Source organism: Leptonychotes weddellii, chromosome 7 (assembly GCF_054177405.1).
Source record: "Leptonychotes weddellii isolate Sample4059 chromosome 7, ASM5417740v2, whole genome shotgun sequence".
In the NCBI taxonomy this organism is placed as follows: Eukaryota; Metazoa; Chordata; class Mammalia; order Carnivora; family Phocidae; genus Leptonychotes; species Leptonychotes weddellii.
The window spans coordinates 87,117,009-87,137,774 of record NC_138375.1 but is presented as its reverse complement, the minus strand read 5'-3'; the positions used below and the strand labels follow the sequence as shown (position 1 = coordinate 87,137,774).

At 39.6% G+C, this 20,766-nt stretch overlaps 1 protein-coding gene across 1 annotated transcript in view; it reads left to right on the top strand.

Annotated features, from left to right (window-relative positions):
- Window positions 1-14,636, top strand: part of JMY (junction mediating and regulatory protein, p53 cofactor) — a 98,459-nt gene extending 83,823 nt beyond the window's left edge. Inside the window, exons 8-11 of the mRNA XM_081825589.1 lie at window positions 5-72; window positions 2,019-2,619; window positions 4,066-4,376; window positions 8,954-14,636. Of these exons, the coding sequence (XP_081681715.1) occupies window positions 5-72; window positions 2,019-2,619; window positions 4,066-4,373 (977 nt within the window). The 3' untranslated portion in view covers window positions 4,374-4,376; window positions 8,954-14,636. The remainder of the gene's footprint in view (window positions 1-4; window positions 73-2,018; window positions 2,620-4,065; window positions 4,377-8,953) is intronic.
- The last annotated feature ends 6,130 nt before the right edge of the window (window positions 14,637-20,766 follow it).

The window sequence follows — 20,766 nt, the reverse complement described above, 5'->3', positions numbered from 1 at the left end:
GAAGAAAGAAAAAGTGCTTGGGTTAGCCAGGAGAGACAAAGAACACTGGATAGACTTCGAACTTTTAAACAGGTAATAAAAGTATGATCAACTTATTTTTCATTGCTTTTTTAAACAGCTACATATAGCTACATATACAGTCCTATTGGAAGATTATGAGAAAAACTTAGGTTTTCCTTTATAATTTAGAAAATAAAATTATTGGGGGGATGGGCTGATGGGTTGATGGACAATAAGGTAATGAGCATTGCGTGTTCTATGCAATTGATGAATCACAGTTCTACCCTAAAAATAATAATATACTATTTGTTAGCAACCTTGAATTTAAATAAAGCCAAAAAAAGAATTATTTTAGGGGTACCTGGGTGGCTAATTTGGTTAAGCATCTGACTCTTCATTTTCTCTCAGGTCATGATCTCAGGATTGAGAGATCAAGCCCCATGTCTGGCTCTGCGCTTGGCAGAGTATACTCTAGATTCTCTCCTCTCTCTTCTCTCAAATAAACAAATAAATAAAATATTAAAATAATTTTTTAAATTAATGTTTGATTACCGGGCTACCTTTCTTCTGTGTGTGTGTGTTTTAAAGATATATCATTAGAGAGAGAGAGAGTGGGGGCAGGGGCAGGAGGAGGAGGAGAGTCTTAAGCAGACTCCGTGCATGGAGCGTGGAGCCTGACATGGGGCTTGATTTCACGACCCTGAGATCATGAGATCATGACCTGAGCTGAAACCAAGAGTCGGTCACTTAACTGACTGCACCACCCAGGCACCCCATACCTTTCTTCCATTTGTGTACCACATTAATACCCTCGTGCCGTTGGCCTACCACTTCAGTAGTGTAAGAGGAATGGTCAGGGCCTCTGGCAAACCGGGATTCTTTTTTTTTTTTTGATTTTTATGTATGTATGTATTTATTTTAGTTTTATAAAATTAATTCACAACTGACTATCCAGTCCATTTCGGGCATCAACTTGTTATTAATAGCACATACAGTAACCTGTGGGAACAATCTATGGAAGTGATCCTGCCAGAATTAGAGTGGATCAAGCTACATGAGAAATGGTTTGGCAGTTCTCTTGCCAGGCTAACCACCCATGAACCTGGACGCCAGTATCACAGCAGCCAGACATTTCCTTGGAACTGTGTTTAAGCTGAATGGTTCTAGTTGTGGAAGTGCTCAGGAGTCTTACTTCCACGGTCTGTGCTGACAAGGATAAACCTTGTGTTAAGTAAATGTTGTTCACCAAATCCATTAATGCTAGGTTTTACTGTAGTAACAGATAGAACAAGAGTTGTGTATATTAGTACTAAAAATGTTATTCCCTCTCCTTCCATCATAAAAATGTATATATTGTTTTGAGAGTTTTTTTAAATACCAAGAAACGTTTTATTTTTTAATTTTTTAAAAAGATTTTATTTATTTATTTGACAGGGAGATAGAGGGAGAAGCAGACCCCGAGCTGAGGGGGGAGCCCAACGTGGGGCTTGATCCCAGGACCCCCGGGGTCATTACCTGAGCCAAAAGGCAGCCACCTAACCAACTGAGCCACCCAGGTGCCCCCCAAGAAACGTTTTTAAAAAGAACATTAATTTTTAATTTTTTATCTGTAAGCATTTGAAAATACATGTAAGAAGCTAATAGTTTCATAGCTTTCTATGTACCAATATCATTTATGTTTCGTGTTTTGTCTTGCTATTTTGTCATTAAAATTAGTAATTTCAGTCATTAAAAATCTTTAAATCCTATGGTAATTCTGAACAGTTGGCTTCTTAAGTGGACAAGAGAGGACCAGGGCCTTGATAAAGGATTTGATAAGCAAATAGAGTTCAGTGATAATTGTCGAAAGGTATTATGCTGTGGTATTGTAGTCTTCTGTTTGACTTTATTAAAGAACTTTCCCTGAAAAATCACAAAAGCTCCAAAATAACATCTTCCATCTGAAGGAGAAAATAGCCATTTGTTGATACATTGTTTTAATGTAATTTGACCAGTTACAATACCTTCTGATTTTTTAGAGGTACCCTGGCCAAGTCATACTTAAATCAACCAGATTGCGCCTGGCTCACGCAAGAAGAAGAAGCACAGCCAGTCCCGTGCCCTGTGAGGACCAGTGTGACTCTCTGCCAGGAGCGCTCCAGGTAGAAGAGAAAAGTGAAATGGTGGAGGAAGGAAGAGGGAAGCTCGGGTCATTGCAGAAAACAGAAGCCCAGAGCCTCGCACAACTTGAAGATAGTTCATTAGCACAACTTGAAGCCACTTCATTACCTCTCAGTGGTGTTACCTCTGAACTGCCGCCCGTGGTTTCTCTTCCACTGTTGAATAATACTGACCTCGAACCGGCTTCTGTTACCATAGCGCCACTCCCCCCACCTCTTCCTCCAACACCCCCTCCCCCCCCACCCCCTCCTCCCCCTCCCCCACCGCCGCCCCCTCTGCCTGTCGCCAAGGACCACTCCCTCGAGACCCTGGAGAAAGGTCAGCCCGGAAGAGAGGGGAGCGAGCCGAGGACCGCGGAGCCCGCGAGCGCGCCGCCCGCGCAGCTGTTTGACAGTAGCCAGCTGGTCAGTGCCCGGAAGCGGCTCCGGAAGACTGCTGAAGCTCTGCAGAGGAGGAGAGGTAAGTTCCACAGACGCCTTCCCATTCCTCTGCCGAATGAAGTGAGACGTGAGCAAAGGCCTTTCTGTCTCACAGCACCCTACAGAGCTTAGAACACTGAATTTTTGGACATTATTCGACAGCAGACAGGTTTTCACGGTCCCAGCTTGGCGGAAATCCTGCCAACCCCCATCAGCAAATGGGTATAGACACAGGAATGTGTACCTTCTTGAGCTCTTACGGATGTTTTAAAAACTACATATTTTGAAGTGATACTTGGTCTCTCTGGTAATACATAGGAAGTGGTTCCTTCTGTGTTTAAAATAAAATCTGATTTTTAAACCTAGGAAATACAAGGAAGGTATTCACACCAGAGAAGGTAAGCCAGCTGGGCAGGACTGTCACACTAGGATGACGTTGGCAGGACCATGTAACATTTGGTCACATATTTATGGAGGGCCTTGGTATACTCTTTGTACAAAAAAGCAAGGAAGGGGACGCCTGGGTGGCTCAGTATTGGGTGTCTGCCTTCGGCTCAGGTCATGGTCCCGGGGTCCTGGGATGGAGCCCCGCATCAGGCTCCCTGCTCAGTGGGAAGCCCGCTTCTCCCTCTCCCACTCCCCCTGCTTGTGTTCCCTCTCTCGCTGTGTCTCTCTCTGTCGGGTAAATAAATAAAATCTTAAAAAAAAAATAAAAAAAGGAAGGATGGGGAGTAACATATACAATTTATTGCATGTCCGATAAGCCTTAATAAAGCTGTTTTTGAAAAGAACAGAATAATCCTGGTCCATAGCTTTCATTGGGAGAATATTATATAAAACAATGTGCATATTAAATTTTAATCTGAGAGACCATACTGTAAAATATTTCTTACCATAACTGGAGTAGAATTTTATATGTAAAACAACTAAATGGAAAAAAAACAGAACAGTCACTGTAGTCAGCGCACCTGGCTGGCTCAGTCGTTAGAGCTTGCAACTCTTGATCCTCAGGGGCATGAGTTTGAGCCCCCCGTTGGGGATAGAGTTTACTTAATAATAAAAAAAACCTCTTAAAAAAAAGAAGAAATCACCATAGTGAATCAAAACTTAGTTCTTTAAAATTACATTTGTAACTCAATTGCTGTCTGAATTTAGATTGAGCTGGTACATTGTGGAAATCCTTTGGGAGTCTCACCCATTATATTCCCAAAGAGCACCTTCCAGCTCCCAATCTGCTTGCTTCTCTCACATGGGAAATGATAGAAATAATAACTTGGAATTGGAGTCTGGGTGTTGTGGCTTTGTTTGTTTGTTTGTTTGTGCAAGCATAATTGGGATCCCATGTGTTTCTGGGAAACCTTCAGTCCAAACTTCATGGTCCATACTGTTTTCAGTGTTCTTGGCTAACACAGTCCTAAAGTCTAGAGGTTGCCAGCTGGACTCTAATCATGATCCTAACTGTCATTGTTCTCTTTCATTTGTAAAGTGAGCTCACCCATGGATGAGGTGCTAGCTTCCTTGAAGCGTGGTAGTTTTCATCTGAAAAAGGTTGAACAGCGAACTCTACCTCCTTTTCCTGATGAAGATGATAGTAATAATATCTTGGCACAAATCAGGAAAGGGGTAAAATTGAAGAAGGTACAGAAGGAAGTTCTGAGAGAATCCTTCACACTTCTGCCTGACACAGACCCTCTAACACGAAGCATCCATGAAGCTCTTAGAAGAATCAAAGAAGCGTCCCCTGAGTCAGAGGATGAAGAGGAAGCTTTGCCTTGCACAGACTGGGAAAACTAACAAGTAAATGGTCTTATTTTCTTTCGTAGCATCAGTAATACAGCTTTTCTATTGGATGAGGAGGTCTGTTAGATTTTATTGATGAGGTTTATTATTTATTATACAGCTCAGTTATAGCATAGACCATAGATTTATGAACTTCAGGTTTTGTGTAGTTTCTAGAAACTTAACAGTAAAGCACTTTTCAAAAATACTGTTATGTAAATGCTGTGTTTATATCCTGCTCATTAAAAATTTCTACAGTATAGCTGTAGCCCAAATAAAGAGGGTAGTCTTATCTCAGTAAAGTGACAGTCTTATTTCTTGTTTTAAAAACAGAAAAGGCGGGACGTCTGGGTGGCTGGGTTACGCGTCTGCCTTCAGCTCTGGTCATGATCCCAGGGTCCTGGGATCGAGTCCTGCTCGGGCTCCCTGCTCAGCAGGGAGCCTGTTTCTCCCTCTCCTGCTCCCCGCTGCTTGTGCGCTCTCTCTGACAAATAACATCTTTAAAAATAAATACAGGGGCACCTGGGTGGCTCAGTCGTTAAGCGTCTGCCTTCGGCTCAGGTCATGATCCCAGGGTCCTGGGATTGAGCCCCACATCGGGCTCCCCGCTCCATGGGAAGCCTGCTTCTCCCTCTCCCACTCCCCCTGCTTGTGTTCCCTCTCTCGCTGTGTCTCTCTCTGTCAAATAAATAAATAAAATTTAAAAAAAAATTAAAAAAATAAAAATAAAAATAAATACAGAAAAGGTCTTTTCTGACTAAAGTATTTCAGGTACAAACTTACGTATATTGAATTTTGGTGTCTTCTTAGCTGCCTACAAAGGAATTTTCTGAGATCAGTTTAGAAAAATTATTGCATTGTCTTGATTATTTAGCTTTCTAAGCTTATAAAATGAAGGTTTATCATTTTAAGGCTTATCATAGTTACTGCATGATACAGATAAAATTGCAGCTAATATAATAAATACGTAGTAAGTATGCATATCTTACTGAGTACACCTGTGGGTACTGGTAACACATTTGGGGTTCTTCTAAAGTAATAGAGTTTTTTACTTGACCACATTTTAGTAAGCTAATTATATAGTTCTATGGCACAAATTATGCTAAATACAGTCAGTAAAGATAGCATATCAATATAGAATTGATAGTAGTCCTAACTGAAATGTTACAACTTGTGCAAACTGTAATGCAAATATGCCCATATATTCTATTAAGTATCTTATGCTCTCTTGATGGACTGTTTCTATGGGCTTTACAACATTCACCAAAAGTTGAGGGGGCGGGAGAGAGACTGATAGCCCTGGGAAGGAAGTAGGTAAAAGAATAATAAACTTACTTGTTAGCAAAGTGATTCTTAAACATGCCTGATCATAGAAGTACCTGGGGAGCTTATTAAAAATGCAGATTCTTGGCTTTCGCTCCCATGGATTCTGACTGAATATTCAGATCTGATGTATATGCAGGCATACATCTAGATTTTGAAGACATAAACCAAAAAAAGGTAAACTGTGTCATTAATTTTTTTTATATTACTAACATGTTGAAAGATACTGTTTGGGATATATCAAATAAAATACTACTAAAAGCAATTTTACATGCTCCTTTTGGGCATGGATCCATCAGGAAAATGGAGATGTTCTTCTACAGTGCTCTCATCCCTACCTCTCCCCATCAGCATCTGCACTAATCTGTAGCTTTAACAAAAAGGGGGGGTGAAAAATCGCGTTCCCCTCGATAAGTGGTTATATATTACCTTTTTTAGTGCGCTCCAGCTAGCATTCAGTAGCAGCACTGTGCTGCCTGGCACTGGGCTGTTGGTATCCCTTTTTCCTCTATTGATAGAGGCCCTAATTATCACTTTGTAGGACCCAGTGTTTTTGGCTCCCAGATTAATTTCAAACCATTTGTGCTATACCTTTGTACACTATGCTTTGTAGAAGATATAAATATATTATTGTGTGTACTCAGTATGCGACTATGTCTAGGGATTCAGGGTGTCTGACTGGGAATCTTCCGCACTGTCTGCCACTTCACGGTGCTTGTTACCTCTCCCCTTGTCTCTTGCTTGGATCTTCTCAGTGAGCTTCTAAGCCTATGCCTAAAACTACCATCTTAGGCACTGATTAGTTAGCCCCACAGTTGGGCCTTCAATAAATGTTTTCGTCTTTTGGTTACAGCTGCCTGCAGTAGCCCAGTTGGGGTACATGGCCCACCAGCACTTGCTCAGACCAGCCCATCATCTCCGTTTGTTTTCACCCATCCCACCAGATCCTGCCCAACATGTAGACATGGCAGCAGCAGTTCATATGTTCAAGTGCTTGGGTGGTTATTTTTAGCTTTTGGCTGCTAATTTACCCTTAGAGCTGTGTTAAGAATATGTCCACAATGAATACCATTTTGAAAATTGCCTAAAAATAATTGTTTGGCTGATTATTAATACATATGCCGGCCATAAGTAATAATGTTGAGAGAAAAGTGAAATACTCCCAGAAAACACATGAGCTGAGATATCTGCAAAGTTACGTATAAAAAACAGACTGTACCCTATGCCAGAAGCAAACCATGGACTAGTTGTAACCCCACCGATCTGAGCAGGCATTGATAAAGGGGCTTTTCTCACTGCCTTGTATGTGGTCTTGGGGAATTGTTTTTGAGAGAGAGTGAGAGAGAGAGAGAGCACAAGACGGGGGAGCGGGAGAGGGAGAAGCAGACTCCCTGCTGAGCAGGGAGCCCGATGTGGGGCTCGATCCCGGGACTCCAGGATCATGACCTGAGCCGAAGGCAGTCGCTTAACCAACTGAGCCACCCAGGCGCCCTTGGGGAATTGTTTTTAAGACTGAACTTTTAGATGCTTCGCTACACATGGCTAACAGGTCTGTGATTTTATTTTCTATTACAAATCCGTTTCTTGAGGATTTTAAATCATTAATTAGCTCTTCAAAAAAAAAAAAGTAATTTCTCAAAACTTCATGAAATAAAAAGTGAGTATCTCCTGTTCTGCCTTGTCTTCCTTTTTAAAGCTCTTCTCAGTGGGGTGCCCAGGTGGCTCAGCCAGTGAAGCCTCTGCCTTCAGCTCAGGTCATGATCTTGGGTCCTGGGATCGAGCCCCACATCGGGCTCCCTGCTTGGCGGGGAGTCTGCTTCGCCCTCTCCCTCTGCTGCTCCCCCAACCACTTGGGTTCTCTCTCTGTCTCAAACAAATAGAATCTTTCAAAATAATAATAAGACTCTTCTCAGAAACAGCCATAGGTAATAGTGTCCTGGAAGGAAATTTCTAAACATAAGTAAATACATATAATTATATAGACTTTATATTTAGTTTCTAATTTCTTTTCTGTGGGTTCCTCTAAGTTTAGAAGTAACTATGATGACACTGTCTGATAGAAATACAATATGATCCACAGATGTAATTAAAACAGTTTTTATAGTCCCATTGAAAAGCTAGAAAGAAACATACGAAACTGATTTCAGTAATACTTTATTTTATATGATGTATCCAAAATAGTATATTTCAACATCCCATCAGTATAAAAAATCCACGATGTAGTTTATTTTTTTTTACTGAGTCTTCAAAATCCAGTTTGTATTTTATATTTAGTAGCACATCTCAATTTGGATGCTAAGTATTCAGTGGTTAAAGTTGAAATGTTCTAGCAAAACAGTAAAATTGCATTTAATGGAAAAATATTTTATACTGCTTCAGATTTTAATTTAAATCAAAAATTCACTTTCGGGCGCCTGGGTGGCTCAGATGGTTAAGCATCTGCCTTCGGCTCAGGTCATGATCTCAGGGTCCTGGGATCGAGTCCTGCATCGGGCTCCCTGCTCCTTGGGAGCCTGCTCCTCCCTCTGCCTCTCTCTCATGAATAAATAAATAAAATCTTTAAAAAAAAAAAAAAATTCACTTTCTCAGTCACATTAGCCACATTGCAAGTGCTCCAAAGCCACATGTAGCTGCAGTATCAGATAATGCAGAACTATAATAACATAAGTTAGGACTTGATTTATGTGCATGTTCCTTTTTATCTGCCAAGTAGGTTTTTCATATAAGTGCTCCTGTGCAGTGTGTAAGCCATAGATCTCGAACACAACTATTCTGGAACTTAGCTAAAACATCTCTGTGAAGACCGGTACTAATCCTGTCCTCTACATGTCAGTATAACAAAAACTCACTTTCTCATGAATTTTTAAAATATCATTTAATTCTTAATAGACTGGCAGTTTATGAGGCTGATATTTTAGATTGTATTTGGTCCTTTTTATTGTATAGTTCTGACAAAATGTTAGAGTAAAAAGAATAAAAGTGAATCTAACATACAACCTTCTAAGTGTTCAAAGTTGTATTCTAATTATTTTGTTTCCATTTTTATTGCTTTAAGAATATAAACGCATTTTTTAAAACATGTCTCTTATATACTGTCTTTACAAATGGCCATTTGTACGAAATACCAGTGCCAGATATTGCAAAAGTTGTGTGGGAACATATATGTGTTTACAACAACATGATACATTTAACATGGCATATTTTTAAAAGACCACACTGTCTTTAATAAGTCAGTATTTTTTAATACACTGTATATTTTTGTTTGTAAACAGGTGACTCAACAGAAAGAAAAAACACCTACAGTTGAAGATCAAAGATTTTTTTGGAAAACAAAATTTTAAATGTGTGATCTCCCAACTGGATTCCGTTAGATGCAAAGTGTGTTGGCTCTGTGGTATGAAAAAATGGAAGCACAATTGGCAAGTTATCGCTTTTCCAGTCATTCCAATATTGGTGGTTAACATGAGTTTTAGATGTGCAATGCTTCTGATGCAATGAAGAAAAGGCCTTCCAGAGATGCCTGGTTTTTTAAGCACCTTCCCTTCCTTCCTGTCCACCCGTGTACATCCTTGTAGTGGCCAGTCAAGCTAGGGGTTGCTCTGAGTTGAAAGAACACCGGGTTGACCTAGACCTACTGTGAGCTGTATTGGGACTGCTTTGAAATCCATCTTTAAGTGCACTGAATAGTCCTTTGCTTGAAAACACAGAGCTTCTTCTATATCAGCTTGTATAAATAGTCGGACACTCTGAAAAAGAAGTTTATCATGATAGCTATAGGACAGGAATTGGAAAGAATCAGATGGAAATGCACTGAAAATTTCCACATTACTCATCTCCAAAGGAATTTTCATAAAGATGTTCAACATCTGAAAAGATCTATAACCATGGAGATACACTTAATGTGTTTACCACAACATGACACATTTACCATGGCATATTTTTAAAAGACCACATACTCTCACACTTTGTAAGGTTTTGAAGTAAAAATTTCCATGCTTTTAAATAGCTCTTCATAATTGTGAATTTATAATAGTTTGAATTTCATGTGCAGCTTTGTTTATGAAAAGCAATACTTTGTAACTTGATAATATTTCAGATTATTTTTAGTCCTTTTGTTTGAACGATTGCTCGATTAGTGTAATTCAACATGACTTTCCTATTGAGAATCAAAAATGAGAATTCAGTAATAGGGATGCAGATCTTAAGTCTGTTTAACATGCACCATTTAAGTTTTTCTTTTTATGCTCCACAGTGAAGTGTGCTCTACAAATATGCAGAAAGTAGGCAGGCAGAAAAGCCTCCTTCGCTAGCATTTCACTGTCTTCACATGTTTTGAGTGGAATTTGGGGAGAGCACCTTTATTACTGTTAGTAGACCTTTTAAAACATACGTATGTAGTTCCAGGTGCTGAGTTTGCCATAATGGCATCCTGAAGGGCACATTTATATGAATGGAGCCATTATGAATTCTCAGCAGGAGTGTTGTGGGCTTGAATGAAGGTAGATATGGCAGACTCAGTCTGTAGTATTCTGTAGAGTGTAATTCTGCATCAGACAGATGTTGGCCTTTAGATGAAGGGAGTTAAGTAAGGACTGATGTACCAAAAAGAACTTTATTTCTTCTGAGGCATTTCTCTGGCCTAGACCCAGAAAGCAGTCCCAGAGTAAAAGCCCTCCAATGTATATGAATTAGTTTTTCAGAAGAGAGAAAACATGCTTACACCTTTGTCACTTTAAGATGTATTTCCTTTAAAATAATTATGGAGAAAATTTTCTGTTTATTGATGAGAGTAGGAGCTTTTGCACAGTTTTTTCACAGTACATTAGTTTTCTTGTTGTATTATTCCTATATCTTATCTTGGAAGGTTAAATACATATCTAGTATAGAGACTTAATCTTTATCCCACAATGGGGGAGGTGGGTGTGGAATTTTCCCCATTTCCTTCAGTAAAGCATTGAAGTGTGCTTTTCAACCAAAATAATGATTGGTTTGATTAATATAATTTGGCAAAAAAAAAAAAAGTTTAAGCAAATTTGCAAACCTTAAAAAAATCACGTATCAGTTTTAAGCCTTTGGATGCTTATGAATAAGTTTGTTTTTTCATTCACTGATATTTAGAAAAATACAGGAGAACTTAACATTAAATTAACAGCAAAAGCACTAGAACTTTCATGTGTCAGGAATTTGCTCCCCATTTAGTGTTACAGCTGGGATTCCATTAAAAAACAGGCTCACTTATAAATGGGTACTGTGATTTGTCTTCCAGAACCATGTTCTCGTAAGTCTGTAGTACCCTGGAGGGGGTACAGACCCCTGTGAATCCTTTTGGGGGTGCATCCAAAACTCTTGAGTACATCCCACTGTGGCACTTCATGAAGATTATCTCACTTGAAGATGATGAGTAGGTTAAAGCAAACCCTCGTTTAAAACCAGCTATACTTACTCTCTGCTAAATAAACTTCCTCCACCACACCTATTTTCCATCCTTAAGATTCAGATTCCTACTTGCACAGAATTACAAGTTACTGCAGATCATCCACCTTTGGAGTTCTCACAGTGTTAAAATTTCAAATAAGTACGGTCCACTTGTCCAAGATGAGATTACCAGTTGAATCCTCAAGTTAATTTTTTTCCTTATGTTAATTGCTTTTTTTTTTTTTAAGATTTTATTTATTTGAGAGAGAGAGTGAGAAAGAAAGAGCATGAGAACGGGTAAGGATCAGAAGAAGCAGGCTCCCAGCTGAGCAGGGAGCCTGATGTGGGACTCGATCCCGGGACTCCAGGATCATGACCTGAGCTGTGAAGGCAGTCGCTTAACCAACTGAGCCGCCCAGGTGCCCTCCTCATGTTAATTTTAATGCAGTTTGGAACCCAACAATTCTGTAAGCATGGTTAAATTCCGCCCCCCCGGCCCTTAAAAAAAAAAAAGAGTGTCTTTGCTCTTAGTATTAAATTCTAATATATTTAATTAAGATGGTAGTTACAGATGATCACACATTTCAAGTTCCAAACTTGCCCATACTATTTATATGGTTTAAAATATTTGAGAGTTATATCTCAATGTGTCATTTCTGTCATAAGAATACACAAACAGCTGCTTGTTTGTGCTGAATCACTTTAGAAGTTCATTTACCAATCTGGTCTCGACTAATAGATTTTAAATAGGGAAAGAGATAACTTGAGGATATTTTAAGGTTAAGATTACTGCTCACTTGAATGCCATTTTTAAATAGTTCTCCCACTTACAGTCAAAATGCTGTGTATATAACCAATGTGGTACATATAGAAAAGGTATTCCTAATCTCAAATCTGGGTGGTACTGTGGTGAGGCAGTGTGATGAAATTTCTGGCTAAAGAGGATTAAAAGATGAGCAGTTGTCTTGCTTACTTGATATATGTTTTATAGGTTTTGAGTTTGTGAGCTGCATAAAAACAATCATTCCCTAGTTGTTCATTGTGGAACTGAAAGATCTCTTAACGTGTATTTTTAAGCAAATTTAGATGCAGCCGTAAATGTTGACCAGGTATAGTATTTTCCAGTGGGAAAGTGGGGTTTTCCTCATTGCATGAAACCATAGGGAATTTTCTGCACTTTGATTTACTGTGTAAAATGAGGGGGCAAAAATCCTTGTTTCTACAAAGCTGAACTGTGTAGCAATTTTTGGTAACATATGGCATGGCCACTTTGCCATAAAATGTGTTAAATTCTGAGGCATACTTAGGCCATAGCAGGCACTAAGAATTAAACCTCATATCAGTGGAACAAAAATGAACAGGCAGCATCCTCTGTTTGGAATGGGACCAGTGTACAATTAACACAATTTAATTTTATACATTCCTTAAGATTCCATTTTTTAATTGCATTCATTGAGTTTGTGTATAAATTTAAGTCAGTGCCTAAGTCAGTTTAGTCTTAGCCTAAGGAAAGTCTTTTCTTCCACTAAATACAAAGTTTTGGTTTTTTTTTTTTTTTTAACCTTTATAATTTATTTAGTATGCACATCGTATCAGATACCAACCTATAAAGTACTATAGTAAGGGGGCCCTTAAAGACCTTATCAGGGAGTTCAGATTTCATATACATTATTACCAGGCTATTTGTAAGAAATCGTTTTGAACAGCTGTAAAACATTTAAAAACCGTGGCAGACGCATTAACATGCAGCCATTTGATAATGAGAGCAGAAACCTTAACAAGTTTTACCTAATTCTTGCACTGAATTTAAATGATAATATAAAGTTAAATGTGCATTTTAAACAGATTTTATTTCAAATTTATAGCTTAGCATACAAGAAGAGCTATGCTTAGTGTTAGAGGATTGACCAGCAAGATATATTCCAGATGCAAGAGGTAAGAGAGTAGAAGCACCTTACTGTTGGAGCATATTGCATTTATTTAGCGCTACTGAACTGAATCAGTAGTTACTTCTGAACTTTGCTGCGAAGTGCTCTTTAGTTAAAGCACATAAAGAGGGATCTCTGCCTAATTGCTTTGTAAGTTGAAGCAATGGTATTTTTCATCCTATAGTCTAATTTAAAAGTTTTTCCTACAAAATGAGTTTATATTGCTGCCTAAACTATCATGTATGTAAACAGAGGTTTTTTTTTTTTTTAAGGGTGAGAGGGAATCGGGGTCCTGTATGTGTGTGCGCGTGTGTGACATGTTTGCCCCATTGGGTTATTTGGAAGATACGTTCACTCTAAAATATTCTGTTTTACCCACAAATATAAATGTGCAGCTTGGTATTTGAGGGGTTTGTTGATTGAATTCAAATTTATAAATGTTTTTCCCCTTCCCCATTTTTATTATGCCACTGTTAAGGTGCATGTACAGAAAATACCTCGGAGGTTGACATATAATAAATATTTCATCAATGCTATTTCACATTGAATCTCAAAGCAGTCATTTGTTTTGAGAGTTAAGGGAAAGTTTTTTGTTGGTTTTTTTAAAAGTCAGGTATAACTAAGGGTGGCTCAATTTGGGGGAGTTAAGGGTGGAGGGGAAAGACCGTGGAAAGTCATTTTTATATGTATACACAAAGGTATGGGTGTTGGTTATAGAGGTGAATTTTAACAAGGGAAGTTTGGGGGGTTTTTTTTGTTTTTTTGTTTTTTGTTTTAACTTGCATGTTCTATGGTTAACTATCCAAGAGTGTAACAAGTTATTCTAGCTTTTCCCAGTACTAATTATATTGGTTTTAAGAAGTCTTCATGGTCACAAGATGGCATTTTCCCTTCAGTTGTGAACCAAGAGGGATAGAAAATACCACCCAGACAGTGACTTCTGACTTCTTTAACTTGGACAGAATCCCCGCTGTCTCGTTGAGTTTCTCGTACTGTATGTCTTGCCAAGTGTGAAACCATAATACATAGTTTGAAAAATCGAAGGCTACAGATCATTTTGCATGATTAAAAGCCCATTAGGGCTGCTGAAACTGACATGTTTTTTAGCCTTTCTGGTTAAGTGAAAATGACAATGGCAAACCAGTTCACCATTTACTAGCTTTGTGCAATATTATAATGGTAGAAGCAAAACACTAGCACATTGTGCTTGGCTTTTAAAGAGGCTTTAACACCGTACATTAAACGGAAGTGTGCACAGTGTATTGTAAATGCCAACTCCTTGCAAATTTACAATACTTAAATATGCTCCATTAATATTCTAAAGTATTAAAAGTACAAAGAAAAAACTAAGCAGGCATTTATAGCAATACTCTGAAATCTCCAATAATTGTTTTGACGGTTGCCTTTTGCTCTTTAGTGCAAATTTTCTGCATTGTAATTATTGTATTGCTTTGTATTTTCATGTTTTTTACACCATGACTTCAGAGTTAAGTACTTGTACAGCAAGTATTGCAATCACTTTCTCTTCTTGTACATGCAATGTAACAACATACAGTTTTGGTGCTTAACAATATTCCTTTTTTTCTTTAATAAAAGATATTTATTGAGTTAATTTCATTTTGTTTGTTTAAAATAGCAGTGATGGTAGATATTGTCACTTCATTTCAAATAGAAGGAGCACAGCAAGTTGTGAATTTGCTATAACATTATGAACAGGCTTCGGAGACTGTCTACCCTTGTACTTCTGCCTCTTCCTATTTATAATGAAGTATTTTAACAGTTGCCGAATTTATGCTAATAAAAGCCTTATTCATGTTGTCTGTGTAGCTATCCCCACATAGTTTGGCGATGTTGACTTCCAGAATTTGGAAGGTCTTTAAATGCCTTTCATTTTAGCAAGCCATCTGTGACTATTTAAATTTGAGATTATTGGCTCTACACTTAAACATAGGACTAGCTTCACCGGAACCCAGCAGCTCCCCTTATCCGATGCTGACTTGATACAGCCCCCAACATACAGGAGGCACACGTTTAAGGGCGGGTCCCAGGTGCTGCTCAGTCCCCAAGTAAGGGCTCCAGTTCCATCTCTCCCTGGGCAGTTCAAATCACTTTTGCTCCCTTAGATAACAGAATTTTTGTTTCTGATTTTTTTATTACTGGGGCTATCTAGTTCCTGTGTGAGAAAGTTCACAGCCTGGTATTAAATAATTTATTTCTTCCTTCCCCCAAGCCATCATTTATAAAATGATGGGCTGAACACAGTGGGATTTGGTACTTTGCCAATTTCAGGATTCTGTATTAAGAAGTGAGAAATTTCTCCCAAGGGAGAAATTAATTCTATGTATTCCCTCTGCATATAAATCTGAAACTAGCCAGAAGGCTTTGATTACTAGATGGTTTTTCTATGAGAATTTAGAGAATGGATTTAATAAGAGGAGATCTAGCCAAACTGGCAGAATATCATCTCTGAATTAAACTTAGATATATTAATCCAACTCTCAACACAGTACTTCAGAAGAATCCTAGTACCTAGTTCACCCTTACGAAGTCAGGGTGTGGTTGGCTTAGGATAGCCTCCCTGGGTAACCTCTCTGTTGGACTAGCCATCTTTACTAAGTTAAAAAAAACATCTCTTGGAAACCTAGGCCTGATAGAATTCCTCAGGCCTTTACAACTGTCATTCATCCTGACCTTGCTGAATTCCATAAGCTGGATGAAAACCTCATGAGTTCTTTGCTACAGGAAGCTGTTTGGGAGAGGTTTAGAATTCTTTGGTGCAAAAATACCAACATTCCATCACATTCTGACAGTGAAGTTTGATCTTACTTCCCAAGCACTCTGTCCCTCTGCCAAGTTACTACATTCATACCCTTTCCATAGAGACCCTACAACTTTGTTGCTCATCAAAAACTTTGTTCCTTGCTGTTAGCATTTTCTCCAGCTCTCCCCACCAATAATCTTGCCCACTCACAAGATCCTCTTGCTTACCAGTTGCGCGCTCTCCTATTTCTCTGAAGTTGGCAGTCAATTGCTTAATGTCTAACAGGGTGATGGCCCATTCTTCCCCGAGTTCATACTGGGTCTATCCTCTAATCACAGCCGCCTCCTACTTCTTGCCCTCCTTCCTCCTTCGTGCCTCCCTCTATCCACTCTCGGCTGTTGCTGTGAATGACTCCATAGAGCCAGGCCATTAAGCATCTCTGATCTCATGTTCGTCCCCGTCATTAATTCCAGTGGCCAGGCTTGCAGTGCAGCCATATGGTCCTAGACTTCCTGCCTCCACACTGGCTAGGGTAAACATGCACCGATGTACAAGGCTTTTTGTGAGCAGACTCTGGTCTCCTTTCTAAGCCTTTAGCTGTAGTATCTCCATTTCACATGCTCATCTCATGCCTTTCCACCTGCACACGTGTCTGCCTAAAATGCTTCTTTTCTGTCGACACCATCTAAATTCCATCCATTGAATGTTAATTTGGAAAGCACATGGGCAATCACGACCCCCCTCTCCCCCCCGGTGTGTCAACATCCTTAGAACACTGGAATTAGGGGAATAAGAAAGTTAAGACGTAAGAGGAATTACATAATCTGATTTAATCATGATTCTATAAATGTTACTCATCATTTGAGGCAGAGCGAGAAATAAAAGGGTTTAGGTATTAAATTGTCCAGCAGCTTTGGTTTAACCCCTCCATCATTCCCCACAGCAACTTCAACTTCACTCTTAACCCTGTAAGATCCAAGTGCTCAGCTTTAATTTTAGACGGTCTTGAAAAGAGCTCATTCTAGGCTATAACTAGACCCGAGTCTCCTGTGTTGAGATGTGCTAGAGAAATTCAATAAAAATTTTCAAGAAGTATAAAAACAAAGTATCAAAGACATCAAGATGTAAATTCAAATAAAGTCAGTTACAGACGGTAAGTAATTATGGTTAGTCACAGGGCTAACAGGCAGTGTAGATGGAGGAGACTTGGTCCCCACACCACAGTTTTTGCAAGGGGAGTCAGGAACATCTTTATCCCCACACAATATATGCCTACACAGTTACCTGTCTCACTTCCAGTGATGTCTCCAAGCTGCAGAAGCTGGGACTCTTACTCAGCCTCAGCAACCTTTTTTTTTTTAAGATTTATTAGAGCACGCACAAGTTGGGGGAGGAGCAGAGGGAGAAAGAATCCGTAAGCCGATGTCCCCCCTGAGCACAGGGCTCTGTCCCAGGACCCCTAGATCACGACCTGAGCTGAAATCGAGTCGGGACGCTCAACTGACTGAGCCACCCAGGTACCCCCTCAGCAGCTTCTTTCTATTCAGATGCTTCTGGAGCTACAACATTCCCAGTGACTGGCCAGTTCAAGTTCTTTCAACCCTCAGTAAATGTCTTGCTATATCGACCTGATCTGGAGGCCCTTTATATTGAAATATTAAAAATTGCTTTAATCAAATTAATAATACTTTAATCAAGTCATTGCAAGTCTATGAATATGGATTTTGAAGAAAAGCCTTAACAGCAATTAAACCCACTGGCCAGTTTCTGTTGGAATAGTTTACTACCACGAACAATTAGTTATCCCCAAGGGTGCTGAACACCTCCCATCAACAGACGCTTTGTGTATGTCATCAGGGATGATGAAAGACTGGCAAACTACAAGAAACCTTATGTTGTTTGTAATCCTTTTTTAATGGAAAGAATGAAGTCTGGCAGGAATCAATCATATAGTTCCTCCTAAAACTTCTTATGAAAGATTTAGAACAATATAAACCCTACTCTGAATTTTTTTTAATTTTGTGTGTGTGGTACAGTGTGTGAATATACACTTAAGCTAGAAGAATAAATTAACATCATTAAGGGACTTGGGAGAAGAGTAAGAAGACAGGCAGAAACTTAATGCCTGTAGCCATCATGGGCATATCGTGACATAATCTTATTCAAAATTACATTATGAAAAAGCCATACTGTGGTTCTATGGTGGAAGTAGTCCAGTTGGCATCAACATCCTAGACATGTTGTAGGCCAAAATAATCTTTTTCATGCTTAAAGACCAAAACCTTTGGGATTTTTGAGTAAACGTACAAGTGTTCTAGGAGTTCAGATCTACTTAAAATTATTTGGTCGTGGGGCGCCTGGGTGGCTCAGTCGGTTAAGCATCTGCCTTCGGCTCAGGTCAAGATCCCAGGGTCCTGGGATTGAGACCCACATTGGGATCCCTGCTCAGGGGGGAGTCTGCTTCTCCCTCTTCCTCCCCCTGCTTGTTCTCCCTCTCTCTCAAATAAATAAAATCTTTAAAAAAAAAATTATTTGGTCTTCCCTGTAGGCCGCTTTGTGACCTACCTCTTTTCAGAAATAGGGTGGCCTTCCTGGGCAAGTATACAGTCAATTCCACAATTTTTGAAACAATGTTAACTCTATTGCCTCTTCTGTCAGCACTTCCAAGGACCATCATAAAGTGCAACCATAAGTTTACTGTGACCCAGCACTTGCTCTAAAAGGTTTTCTAATGTCAACTATAAATTTCTCTGATGTTACCTAAGCTTTGGTATTACATGATGTTGAATCATCAGAAGGCAACACCTCGACGTATTACCTCACCAACTCCGGCAATGCATTCACTACATTAGGTACAAGCACGATGACTTTATACTTCAGCTTTCAGGGATGGGTGAGGTGTAGAAATAAATACCTATTTCTGGTCTTTCTTCGTGACTCTTTTCCTAGTTAGTCTCACTCTTTCCCATGGCTTTAAATGACATCTGTTATGATGATTCCCAATTAGGTTTTTTTCTGGCCTATACCTCTTCTCAGGACACTAGATCTTTATGTATTCAACTGCCTGATGGTCTCTTCATTTGGATGCCCAAGCATATCTCTAACATAGCATGTCCAAAATGGTGCCCTGGACCCACCCATCGAAACCCAAGCCCAACCTTTCCCAGGTTTGCCCATCTTCCACAGTTCATCCTGTTCTGTAGTTAGGAACCTGCAAGTTCTCCTTGCTGCCTTTCTCACCCTCACCCTCCACATCCAATTCTCCAAGTTCTGTGGAGCCTAGGTCCACTTTGTATCTGGCATCCTTCCATTGCTCTCTCTGTCCCTTACTACCCTTATCTTTATCAGACAACCACCTCTCAACTAGACTACTGCACTGGCCTCCTAAATGATCCTTCCATTGCCACTCTTGTCTCTTTCCAACTTACTCTCCACCCACAAAGTGGTGAGATCACATCGCTCTCCTGCACAAAACCCTCCAGTTGCTTTCCATTACACTTAGAATGAAATCTCAAGTCTGCTTATGGTCTGCCTCCAAGGCTGGATGTGATTTGGCCCTTCCTACCAGGCCCATGGCTTACTGAGCTCTAGCCATATGTATAATCTCTTATCTTAGGACCTGTGCGAGCTGTCCTCTTTCTAGAATTGTTCTCCCTCTCTTTTTTAGTATGGCCAACTTATCTGTCTCCTCTAAGTTCTTATATTGAAGTCCTAACCCTCAGAATGTGGAGATACGTTCTTCACAGCAGTAATCAAGTTAAAGTAAGGTCATTGGAGTGGGCCTAATCCACTATGACTAGTATCTTTATAAATGGGATAATTTAGATACGAACATGCATAGAGGGAAGGTAATGTGGGGAGACATACAGTAAAGATGGCCATCTACAAGCCGAGGAGAGAGGCCTGGACAGAAAGCTCAAGGTCCTCAGAAGGAAGCAACCCTGCTGACACCTTGATTTTGGACTTCTAGCATCCGAAGATTGTGAGACAATAAATTTCTTTTGGTTAAGCCCCCTGTCTGTAGTACTTTGTTACAGCAGTCCTAGGAAACGATACATCATCCTTCAGGTTCCCACTTGAGGTGTCATCTCCTCAGGAGGACTTCCCACCCTTCCTTGAGTAGATCCCGCCTTGGGCTCCATCAGAGTCATGCTAATCAGATAATTCACCGATTCCCCCTGCATCTGCTAGCACCCATGCAGTTAGGAGAGTTATGTAACTCGTTCCGACCAATGAGATGGAAGCAGCAGTAGTAAGCGTCACTTTCAGCCTGATGCAGTGAAAAGTCCATACAAATTGCTCCAATATTTCTCTTTTCTAGTGGCAAACAGAGAAGTCTCATGCACTACAAGAAATTGGAACCTCCTTTGAGACTGAAGAGGACGAGGATTCCCTTTGTCACAACTTCCTTTTGCTACTGTGTCAGAGGTACTAACACTGCAGTTAGGCAGGAAAAAGAAAAGGTGAAGGATGGAAAGAAAGAAAAAAATGACATTGTTTGGCAGGTATTACGGTTATGTATGTAGAAAACCCAAAAATCTCCATTGAATCAAGACCGCTTTCGTAAGAATTGCTTGATAACATTCAGTATTTTATTATCAACAGAATTCCTATATACTGGTATCAAGCAGCTAAAAATTAAGTTTATAAAAAACTGTCATTGTTTAAAAACTTGAGAAGTCAAGGAAAAGAAGACAGACAATGCAGTAGAAAACTGGGCATGAGACCTGAGTAGGCCGTTAATTCACTGAAGAGATGCAGACGGTTGATGTGGTCTACCTCAATAGCAATAAGGAGAACACTATACCAAAATAAGATCCCAGTGCATCCTCAAGAATGGTTACAATTTGAAAGACTGACAGTTTCCAGTGTTCACAAAAACATAGAACTTTCAGACACTACTAGTAGGGGTATACTGCGATTTTGCAACAGGTACAACTGTTTTGGAAGATTGCTAAGCATCATCTACAAAAGCTGCGTC